Consider the following 12,125-nt stretch of genomic DNA (forward strand, 5'->3'; position numbering starts at 1 on the left):
TTTGGGAATTCCTGCTGTATACTGCACCTATACAATATTAATGGCCCTCCAGTGTTACTAATAGTGGGTAGTACTGCATTGACTTGAAAAAAACATTTAAAAAAAAGTTAGAGAAAATGTCAACTTGTATTTCAGAACTTTACATTGAACTAAATATTTTGAATCTGGCCTTTGGAAAAAAAATAAAACACTATTCACTTGAGTGCAGCACCAGTCATTTCCCCCCTGCCCCCACCATCCTGCCCACCCAGAAGCTTTCGCAACTTGTGGAGTTTAGAAGATGAAACAAACCTCCAAGTCTGTCAAGTTTAGTTTATATCCTGTCAAATATACTGGTTGCTGTACTTTCCCAGATGAACTGGGAGGAAGCCAACCAATGGTAAGGAATGGGTAGGCCCAAAGTCTAATAAGTTTTAGTTATGATCCACGAGCTGTCTATAGGCAAGACGTGAAAAGGTAAGGCAGGTTCTACGAGAGGTCACTTAACTTGTGCACAAGTGAGATGCTCTACACTCATTCCACAGAGTATGTGGCACATCTTTAACTCGCATCCTGCTATTACCTTGCCCTTCAAATCCCCCAAGTGCTGACATGGAAAGGCTTGCCCAAGAAGATGAAGCTGGACTGTCTGATTTGGATGACTGCTGCAAGTTCTACCAACTAGAAATACCGTAGAGCAGTTAAAACCTAATTTATGATCTTAAGTGAGGTGCCTGCAGCAGTATACTTAACTACTGGGATTGTCATCAAGCCAAAGTGGAACCCTTTATACAGAGGGGAGGATAGTCTCCCTGTACAGGCCTCATAATAACTAATTGTTGTTGTAGTACTTATAGAGCGCCTCATACTCATTGAAGGTCAGGGCAAAGCAAATTATCAGACGTTATTTTAGGTTCATCCCTGTACTAAATGCAGCAGTTGGGTCAATCCAAATATCTTTTGAATATGGGAGTAAGGAAAAAGTGCAAATTTAGCTTGATAGTCTACACTCGGGCATCCTTTCAGACAGATGTTTGGATGATATGGTGGTCCAGACCTGCAGGGTGAACAAAATTAAAGACCTAGTGTGCAGAGTGTAGATAAAGGATTTCTTATGCTGTAGTATGTCCCTGAGCAATTCTGGTGTGCTTTGTGGGCCATCAGTGTGTTAGTGTTAAGTGTATAATGTATCCACTCCAGGGAACTGTTCAATCTCTTGTTCCCAGGTTTGAAGCCTAGATGGTTCACTCAGCCTTTCATCATTTAGAGGTCAATAAAATATCCAGCATTGAAATGGATAACACTAAACGTCTGTTAGTTCAGTGTTGATATGCATGAGGGTGAATATGATCTTCACAAATACCCCTGTTATGTAGCCGGTACAATATACAACCCCCTTTTGTATATTTGTATGATGAAGTCTGACTCTATCCTCTTTGCACAAGGTTTTGGTGTACATGAGTGGGGTGCTTACTCCAGTTCAGATGAAGAAAACCCTGCAGCTGTAGCTCCTGTCTTAGAAATCAACCAACGTCCATGTATTTGCCAGACATTACTGTATAAATTCAGAGGTCTCCCAGGGGTGTGGATTTAATATCTACCTCTCCATAGGAGAGGCTGTTTCATAAATCTACTTGCATGTTTAAATAAAAAAAATAAAAAAATCTGCTCTTCCGTTGTGAAGCAACCAATTATGACAACAGTCTCATATAAGAGCTCTGATATTAGCCTCTCTGATTATGCCAGGGCTAATGCTATAATAGGGCTTAAATACTAGCAATTTCCTTGGTTTTCCACCTTTCTGAAGATCTACAAACTGGTGTTGGAGGTAGAGGCAAGCAAACGTTTCAGGGTTGAAATTGCCTTTTGAGTCTTTGCAAATCTACTAACTTGCATGTTCTAAGGGTTTTCACCTGCTCTTCTAACCTTTTTCCCATACTGAGACAGGTTGGAAATATACTCCTGACAAGAGCAAAAGTCAAACTTCTTCCAGGATTCGGGGGGGGGGGGGTTGTTGTCTCATTCTGAGACTATGATTTACTGGCCTAATTCTGTAAACTGTGAATTCATGAAATATGGAAAACTGTACTAATACAAGAAAATGTACCATGAGTGCACTTTGTGATTTTTCTTTAATAATTGGGCCCCTATAACCAATAAATGTTTTTATAAAAATCTTCTCACTGTGTGACAGCAACCTGCTCTTTCACAAGGAGCATAGCGGCACACAGAATAATTGTGTTCAGTGCCAGGAACTACTGTGGCAATGTGTGTTTTTGCTTTGTGACAATGGTGGGGCATAGCCTCTCCCCCCACCCCCAAAGTTTTTTTTTTTTTTTTTTTTTTTTTTTTTTTTTTATATATATATACAAAATCCATTTAGAAATAAGACCTGCATGGACAAAGCCATAAGCAGGGCCACTGGAATTATGCGGCAGGAGAGTCTAATTACGTGTCAGGGTTGAGTAAATTACGCAGCAAGAAAAGGAAAATGATGCTACATAATGTGCCACGTTTTGTAATATTACTTCATTATAACACTCTGGGCATTTGTTGCACCTCATTAGTACCAGTTTAACGCCCAAAAAGAGCAATAGAAAAGTGACTAATCAAGCTTTGAAAAGGTCTTTCCACTGAGTGTCAACACGTATTCACATTAGTAACTTTTGAATCGTTTGTAGAATTCAACAACAACATTTTTTTTTTAACCTCAGATTTTGGACGTTGGTGGATTATGTGGAAAATCTCGAATTGTACGAAAATCTCAGCGCAATCGCATAATTCCAGTGTCACTGACCATAACTGACTTACAATGTCGTGCCTATTGATTGTTGCCAATGCTTGTTTATTTTCGTGTTTCCCATAATCTTGTTGAAACTGGTTTTCAATTATTTTTTTGGAATTACTGCCATGCATCAACACACTTTACTAAATAATGCTGCAAAGAAATGGTACCTAAAATTGCACAGTAATTTTGCAAAACTTTTTTTTTTTTTTTTTTTTTTTTTTTTTGTGAACATTGCTTACAAGCTTCTGCGCACATGTTTGCATTTTGGGAGCACTGTATGTAGACTCGTACTAAACTTTCCAGGTTTGGTTTTTCCCATAACCAAGTTTAAACATACACCAGGACAACCCTTTTTTGACGGTGACGCACTACTTGTTTTCCACGCTTCCACTGGCCCACACAACTGCTGCTCCTGGCAGTTCCTTCCTTCCCTCCTCCCAATCAGTGATTGTTTAGTATACCAGAGTAGTTCCACCACTGTCCCAATTTCTTATGTTTCCACAGACATCTGGCTCTGTATATGGGTTATTTGAGTTTAGCACACCAGTCCGTGGCGGAGGTCCGCTTTTCAGTGCTTGGAGCCGAAGTGGTAGTCCAATAGCAATCTATATCCCTCTTCGCTAGGAGTGTGGCAGTAACTAGTAGTTTCCCTTTGTACTGGGAGAGACCCAGGTCCTGCAAAATGCCTAGCACGGCTACTTTTGGGATGAGTTCTGCTGGCCTCCCCAAAACGTCTGTTGTCCCAGTATTTTGCTATTATCGGGCAAGACTAAACCACATGGAAAAACTTCCACCTCTAGGTTAAGACACCGGCAGCAGTTGATGAGCGTTTGCCAGATTTCCAGATCTGCACGGGTGTGACTTGGGTTATGTGTAATAACTTGATTGGGTCAGTCGTGGTAGGCACACTGGAATGGCTATGGTGTGAGGCCACACAAGCACTTCTTCAGTCTGCCTCTTCTTGCTGGGCAGATTTTAACTGCAAAATCGACCTGTAAAATTCACCTCTTTAGACAGGCCTCAACCTTCCTTTTAAATATTTTAAGCACCTCTTAAGTATACCTTTATTGCCCATAAGGAAGGGCTCATTGTAATTAAGAGTAGAATGTGTAAAAGTTGAATGTTGGGTCCTTACAGTGAAACAGCTATTTTCACTGTAGCAGGGTTGGCTAATCCACAGGAAAGCCTTAGGATACAATATGAAGTTAAAAGCTGCATCTGCCTAGGAAACGGCTGCAAATTGATTTTTGGGCGTTTTGAAATGTTTAGGAAAAAAACCAAATCACTAAAGGAGTAATTTTGAAAGGTGTGTGTTGTGTGTTTTTTTTTTTTTTTTTTTTTTTTTTTTTTTTTTTTTTTTTTTTTTTTTTTTTATAATTGATTACTGCATGATGTGGGTACTTTCCCTCAGCAACCTATAACCCAGTTTCGTATAGTGTATTTCAAGGTAACTTATTTGTCAATTGCTGTTCCTCTTTTATCAGTCACTAAATCCGTAGGGTTTGAAATATCCTTTTTGGGATGTATACAGTCTGTTACCATTGCACCTCAGGGGTTTAGCCACTGCTACTTCGGCTCAGATGCTACTGAAGTGAGACGGAGTGCCCTTCTAATAAACCTAAGCATTTATTTATATATATATATATATATATATATATATATATATATATATATAATTCCTGGCTATTAATCGTATGCTATCCCTTAACTCCCAGGCCTAGCTTAGATCATAACTGTGTAACATGCTGCTGTTTTTTGCTTCACTTAATGTCCTGTTTCTTCTGGCTGTTCCCTTCTTGAATCCAAGACATTTGGTCATCACTTACGACTGTAACTGCTGCTATCTGTAGTTATCCATCTTATGCCTACGGTGTACAAATCACTTTAAGGTTGTGTGCATAATTTGACTCTGGTTCTAGAATGAACTGTCAGGCCATGCTGTATAATGTAGAGCCCGTGTGAAACAAAATTAGAGTAGCCTTTATGTGAAGTGTCTGCCCTCTAATGCAGCTTATGTTGTGCTAGTAACTTGTTTTCCTTTGAAAATACATGTTTTGTTTCTTTTTGTCAACAGAACATTTCGATTGTGGCCATCTTATTGTCCCTGGCTTTTCACTTATGACTATGTCGGAGCCAGTATATTCCTTCGATGCACCAAACTTTGTCAACTTTGAAGCATTGAATGAACAGTATGACAACAATGCAGATTCCTGGTTTGGTAAGTTTGCTGTAGTGAATTGTTTTTTTTAATTGTTTTTTAATGGTATTTGCTTTAATAAAAAAAAAATTGGATCTAGTAACGACTGTCTACAGTAGTGTCCACTCTGAAGTGTACTCCCTTGCGGAAGACATCTTAGTCATCGAAGCCTTTTCTACTTTTAAAATGCACCACTGAATTTCCAAGATATGACTTCTTTTCACAATTGTGGCATCGTGAGGCAGGTGTTTTCCAGGGGTGCACTTGAAAAAATGCTTAATTAACTGTTGACACTTAGGAAATTAGGGTTGTTCAGTGCTTGTTCTAAGGCATTAAGCTACATCATCTGTAATGGAGTACAGTAACTGATGTATTCAACTCCGGCTAGTGGTCTGTGAAAGAGCAAAATGGCTTTGTAGTAGTTACAAATATTTGTTAACTCTTACTGTAGCTTGTCAGGTACCTTGAGCTCTGCTGCAGCAGGATTGTCGCATTGCGAATGTCCTTCCAAGCATCAGACTGGCCTTGAAAACCTTTTTCCTGGCACTATCTTTGCAGTGCCACCATGAGCTGACTACCATTTTGGATATGACATCAGAGTATATTGGGTACCAGCTAATGTCATTTCATGTATTCATGCCTTAAAATGGGTCCAGAGTGTTCATGGTGGAATTCCCCAGCTTTTTGACACAAACCTGGTACAATTCCCCCATCTTAGAACTAAGAAAATGTTCTGATTTGACCTGCATAACGTCCTGGCTGCACGTGGCTTTTAGGCTTCAACATGATGCTGTAGCTTGTGACTTCTGCACTTTGCTGCACCAAAAAAGTCACGCAGAAACAGGCATGCCCGAATACACTTAAGCACTTCATTCACCTTCAGTTAAGTATCATGATAGAAAGTGTCGCCAAAAAGGTTTGCTTTAAGAAAAGCAACAGTGCCATAGAAAGGAGTGATTCTCTTATCAACAAAAGGCTTCCTAAAATCATTTGGAGCCTTGATGCCTTTGTACAAAACTAGACTGTTCCCTTTTAGATGGATACAGTCCTGACATTGAGCCTCCAAACCCATTAGCTGATTTTGCACAGATCAAGGCCTTCCAACTGGCAATTATAGATTATTTCACCATTGCTCCTGTACCCTCTGCCTCTCTCCCCGAGAGAGTGCAATCCTTTTGGGTGTGGTGGCTCTGACTTGACACATCCAACACGGACTCAACAGAGTCAAGACAAGGCACGTAATAGTCCGTCTGCCAGGACCCTTTCATCAGTTTGGTCTGAGTCTTTGGTGGCTGCAATGACTAAGCCAGTGAAGTTGGCTTAGATTATCCTTGTAGCGAATAGAATATTAAATGCATAGTTTGACAACCCTTTTGGGAGAAACACCTGCCCTGAGGGAAGGCTGAGTCTTATACTTCACAAACTTCCTAAGTCCACCCCTTTTCCAAAGAAGGTAAATGCACGAGAATGTATTACAAAACACTTGGAATTCTGATGAAAGAATCTAAAATAGCATGGCTGCTTAACACACCCTGCACATATTAAGTATTTTTGTTAAGGTGGGAGAAGTATATTACCTCAGGTGTCCTTTAACACTCTAGATGGAAGTGTAGCTGAAGTAGTTTGAGATCTAACCCAAGCCTTTGTGATCAAAATGAAAACTGATCTAACAATGGCCATATCCAGGAATGGGCACTATTCTTGTAGAGGTAATCTATTTGTTCTCTTGCATGTCCAGAGTTTACATTAATTTGGCTGCTTTAGAGTCCCCGAGGCGAAATTATGAGGAATGGGTTTTGTCTTTGGAAGACAAAACCTCCTAACCCATACATTAAACGCTTGTCCTGAGACCGTTCTTGGACTGATTGTCTTAGCCCCTCTAGGCCTTCTGTTCGTTAGCAGCTGTTGGTTGGTAACTTAGCATCCTGCAGCAGTTGTGAACCTGCCAACCCATAAAAAACAAACACCTATATAAAACTGATTCCCTCTCCTTATTTTATTTTAAATACATGTTAACCAAATATACATATTGCCCCTAGATGCTCGCAGAGAAGGATCTACTACTGTGACTTTGTTTTTATTTTGTATTTATTTTGCAGATAACGTGACAGATGGAGAGAATATTCCTCCACAGGATCGATCATTTCAGCATCCTGGCAGGACCCCTGGGACTAAGGGAAATGTTCCACGAGCTGTTGTCACGCCCATTATGAAGTCTGGTACATATGTTATTCAGTCTCTATCTTTTTGTTTACTTGTTTCATGTAAAGTCCATTGAAGTGCAGTGGGGAGAGGTTCCTCTGGATTAAACGTGCAATTGCAAAACGGGGTGTCATGGGGGACAGACAGAATACTATTGGCACTGACACCAGGGTCTAAAATATTGCATTGCCCCTCTTAAGAGCAATGAAATTACAAAAGATCGGTTTTTCTTCATAGTGTATTTGTGAAGCACAGATAAATAGATAGATCTCTCTCACTTTGTCAGCTACTGGCTTATAGCTGTCCGATAGATAGATATGTGAAATTAGTTTTTAAATGGCTTAACCAAATCTTTAAAGGTCCTGGTATAGTGTACGTTTCTGATTTTAATGTAAAGTCCGCTTCACATGCTGCATATTCTGCTCTTGTCTCTTACCCTACAGAAGAGAAAAGCAATTCCGATGTGAAGATAACCAAGCAATCGGACAACATAGCTACATCACTTGAAGGGTGGCGTGCCACTTCACAAAGGGCTCCTGCAGCAGGAACTTCAGTTGTCGGGACTCAGCCAAAGAGGTGAAGATGTTGTAACCCACCAAGTTTGATTTCTCCTTAAGTTGCTGGTTATGTCAGATTTTTGTTTTTAATTATTATTGGAAATTAAATTATCTTAACAGGACATCGAAGAGACTTTCTCTTGAACAGAAGAAGAAACAGTTGGCTAAGATTCGAGAGGGTAGACGCACTGTCAACACTCCAACTTCTGAAGCACATCCTCATCAGACTGCTGAAGGACACCCACCCATAAAGAAACAGAAACTGTACGTTGTTCGCATGGATGGGGTCTGTGAACTGGGGGTTGAGGTTTCTGTTGTTGGACATAGTTCTGGAAGTCAGGTAAAAAGGTGCGCACAAGCCAAGGTTTCAAATGGGGCCAAACCTTTTTGGAGGCAGTCCTCTGCCTGCTCCGATGCAAGCAGAAGCCCAATATGCAACCTTTGTTAAATATGCTTGTGAGGGTGGTTTAACTTTAAAATAGTTTAGATTGCGGACACATATTTGAGTGGTTCCTGTATCTTCTATGTTTAGTGATATTTGATGTAAGGCAGTGGTTCCCAACCTTTTTGACTTATCGTTACAGGAGCCTGGGGACCACCACTGAATCTTTATTGGGTTCCTGGGACCCCAACTGAGTCATTCCGGAAAGTTGGGGACCTAATCCATTTAACTTTAATTTTCTAAGCAATGGCAGACCCCCTGAGGAGGCTCTGCTGACCCCAGGGGTTGCCAGACCACAGACTGGGAACCACTGCACTGTTTTGCGATACTGGTGCTGCTTAAATACCTAGTTCCTAAAAGATACAGTAATTCTTTATTGCGGTTTCTAGGTTATTTCCCGAGGTGACTTTTCAAGAGGGAATTCTGTCATAAGCTGCTGAAAATGCTATGATTTCAGAGTACACTGCTGGTACTTTTTGTTTACTGGCCCTATTTGAAAGTTTTGGGCACTGGTTGCAACAATACCTGCTGAAATAGATACTTTGCAAATAGACCCACACTTTTAGTGTTGAATAATGTTTCAGTCTTAATTGTATAAAAATTCCTTGCTATGCGATTTGGAATACTGCTGTAGGTTATACCGAGGTCCACTGGAATTATGCAGTAGGATAGCACTAAATTATGGGGCAGGATTGACTAAAGTATGTGGCAAAGTGAGGCAAATTAGGCGGCACATTTTGATACTATTACTTCATTATTTTGCAATTTTCATTCATGATACTGTCTCTGCAGCCATTTCACCTCATTAGTACATGTATAACTAACAAAGAAATGATCAACTGAAAGATGATTAGTCACTTTTGCAAAGGGCCTTCCACTGTGCGCAAACGCACATGGCCATGTTAAAATAACTTGTGATCCGTTTGAGCTAGAAACAAACTTAAACAAATCTTCAGATTGATGGGATTGTGTGGGTAAACTGCTTATGTAGACAAAGCTGTAGCTACAGAATTGCATAATTCTAATGACCATACATTTGCCCCACAGTGATTACTATTGCTCTCATCACATACTTGATGATGAGCAATAACAGCAAGGCCCCAGCCAACTTTTCAAGGTTTCCCACTTTGAAAAATCCGACCCAGTGCATGTAAATTAGATCAAGGCTGTTGATTACGCAGTGTAAGCGGTCCTGATGTGGCAGAGCTTCTACCTTCACGTTGCCTATTAGTGATTATGTGCTGAAACTGTACTTCTATCAAATGCCAAATTCATTACAAAAATGGTTCAAGGCATAGCAGGAGCCAAACTAATATTTCAGGGCTTTGCTTACTGGTGAGCTGCAAAAACATAACAAGAGCTTCATTTCTACAGTGTGTTTAAAAGAAGTGAGCAAAAGAAGGGTTGTAGGCCTCACCGTGTTCCCTGGTAAGTGTTGCTCATAAGGTGAGTGAACTGGATACGCTCACTGGGTGACCCACTTAACAGAAAAGGTTAGGCTTTTCGTGTCACGGAGTAACAATTACTTGAAGTCACTAGAGTAAATAACAAACAATCTCTGGTGTGATGGTGGCACTTGGTGTGGTCTAGCATGTTGAAGTGTGTTTTTTTTTTTTTTTTTTAACATTTGCTTTTCTCCCGTAAAAGTACACAGAGCAGGGGGAAGCTGACAGAAGTGTCCATGAACAGAGTGGCTGGAGATGATGCTGATGGTCTGAAGTCCAAGGCTCGCATACCTATCCCAGTCACACCAATGGTCATGAAGTAAGTGATTGCATGGTCTGCTGATGGTGTCCAACAAATGCAATCCTTGGGTCTGCTTTGCCTTGATGTTTTGGTGCCTGATTAACTGTCTACTAGCTTGAAGTATTTAAGTGCAACTTGCAAGTAGCTTTGAGGGGGGGGGGTGGTATATGCATGATTGTGGTTTAGAGGAGGAGTCTTGTGTGGGGAAACTTGATCCAGCAAGTCACATGCCAACTAAAACCAAGTAGCAGCTCCACTATAGTTTGTGCATGACCTGTTTTCCCATGAGGGTGAGCTGGGAAATGGATGTGTAGCATATTGTAGGTGAGGCATCTCCTACTAGAGTAGGGCCTGGCAACTAAAGTGAAAGGGGAGGGGGGTGTACAAAATGCAAGAGCTGTAGTAGAATCAAGGAGATTATTTTTGCAGGAGGTGGAGATTTCAAGAGTAGTAGTTAAGTCGGTGCATGACCTTTCAGTGTGGCTCTAATTAATAATAATAATAATAATAATAATTAATAAGGTGGCAAGTCTGCAATATCTTGGCCCTTGAGGTTTGATGCTCTAGTCAAGAGAAATTCCTGAGGAACACCAGGCTGCCTTAGAGGACTGGCTGAAGCATATGGTTTGCAATGCAGTATTGAAAGTGTAATTGGCTTCCCTAACCTGAGGGTTTCAAATGAACATAATTTTGTTTCAAGTCTTGGGGCTGTTCTAGTATCCATGAAACCTAGAGTAAAATAGGTAGACTGTCCTGCCTCTTGGTCTTGCTAATGAAGAGTATTGGAACAGTTTACGATGTGGAGAAGGGGTGATAAATAGTAGTGTGCATGTTTAAAACTGCATGGGGAGAGAGTCTACAGATGTCCCGTGGATCATTGGGCCTCTTTAGAAGGGGGAGCCTTTAGTTTTGAGCATATCAGATGTTTGTGTTTTTCACGCAGTTCATCTCCAAGTGAATATAAAACTGGAGTTGAGGTACTTTTTGTCTCCTACACAGCATGCCGCTGGTTCTTTTACCTTTTGAGAAATTCTACATTTGTCAAATAATTGGTAGTTCTCTCTGAGAAGGATTTTAATTGTGGCCTCCCTTCAAAGGAAATAGACTTGATCATTGGGCCAGTTCATTGGTATTCAGTCTGTTCTGAGTACTTAATAGGAGTGCGTGTATTTGGCTACCCCTTTAGTCTCATTTGTTTTCCCATCCTTTCTGTAATCCCTGCTGCAGATTAGGATGTACCAATTTGAAGGGAGGAAGCCACCATCCAAGCAGACAGTGCGTGTTCCGATGGTGCCTGGTGCTGCCAATGCCATAAGCAATGCAGGGGGGCCCTGTATGGCCCCAGCACTGGCTTTCCCTTGTGGGGTCCCTGTCATGGAAAGGCTGGCAGTAAAGCAAAGTTATAATCAGCCAGGCAGTGGGGAGTTCAGCACTGCCCTGGCTGAGTACAACTCAGACTGCCGTCACCAAGTCTGGACCATGTTCCTAATGGGGATGGCTATCTCTAGGTGGGTCCGCCCGCCAGGGTTGTAATGTGGCAGTCGGACCGCCACAGTTTCGGAGGTCCGACCGTCACTGGAGGCTGGCAGTCCTTGGACAGCCAGTTTCTTTATCATGCCCATAGTCTTGCAGGCACAAGTCTGTCTGTGCCACCGCTTGCGGTTTCAGAAGTTCATGTACAATTTTCCATATTTACTATTGCAGGTTCATTTTCCAGTCTTATTGGATAGATCGTCCTCTTATGCTAAGAATCCCCATGTCTTACACATTGCGCAATGTGGAAATCTACTGCATTCACTTTCATTCCTTCCCTGCATGAAGGGTATTGGATGTATAGTGGTGGCTACATATGACTGGATTAAGTTGATAAGGGAAATGATAAACTGGGCAGCTATCTTGCCAGAAGGAGGATATTGGTTAACTCGCTTTGCTCACTTAAAGAACATTGAATGAAGGCTTGCTATAGCAGGATATGTTCACACCCTCACTTTCTCCTGCTCAGTAAGACAACATTGCCTCGAAACTCCCTTGGCCCTCAATCAATTACAAAGTGATCTCTTGTTGTCACTAAAATGCAGGGTAAACCAAGTCCCTACTTCCTGGTGAGGGATGAACACATTTTTGATGCCTTTAGAGCTTCAGTTTTCCTGTGCAAAAAGCTGTGACGTACAAGGAAATGTGATCACTGTCTCAAAGGTGAGGATTAAGGGGTGA

At 41.2% G+C, this 12,125-nt stretch overlaps 1 protein-coding gene across 4 annotated transcripts in view; it reads left to right on the forward strand.

Annotated features, from left to right (window-relative positions):
- Positions 1–12,125, forward strand: part of LOC138303864 (targeting protein for Xklp2-A-like) — a 37,926-nt gene that overhangs the window by 11,551 nt on the left and 14,250 nt on the right. For 3 of the 4 annotated variants that reach the window (XM_069243363.1, XM_069243361.1, XM_069243362.1), the window contains exons 2-7: positions 4,842–4,985; positions 7,064–7,183; positions 7,610–7,742; positions 7,844–7,987; positions 9,540–9,593; positions 9,813–9,929. In XM_069243363.1, the coding sequence (XP_069099464.1) occupies positions 4,886–4,985; positions 7,064–7,183; positions 7,610–7,742; positions 7,844–7,987; positions 9,540–9,593; positions 9,813–9,929 (668 nt within the window). In that variant the 5' untranslated portion in view covers positions 4,842–4,885. The remainder of the gene's footprint in view (positions 1–4,841; positions 4,986–7,063; positions 7,184–7,609; positions 7,743–7,843; positions 7,988–9,539; positions 9,594–9,812; positions 9,930–12,125) is intronic. The other variant, XM_069243364.1, reaches the window with a different exon arrangement.

This window comes from Pleurodeles waltl, chromosome 7, assembly GCF_031143425.1.
Source record: "Pleurodeles waltl isolate 20211129_DDA chromosome 7, aPleWal1.hap1.20221129, whole genome shotgun sequence".
NCBI classification, from domain to species: Eukaryota; Metazoa; Chordata; class Amphibia; order Caudata; family Salamandridae; genus Pleurodeles; species Pleurodeles waltl.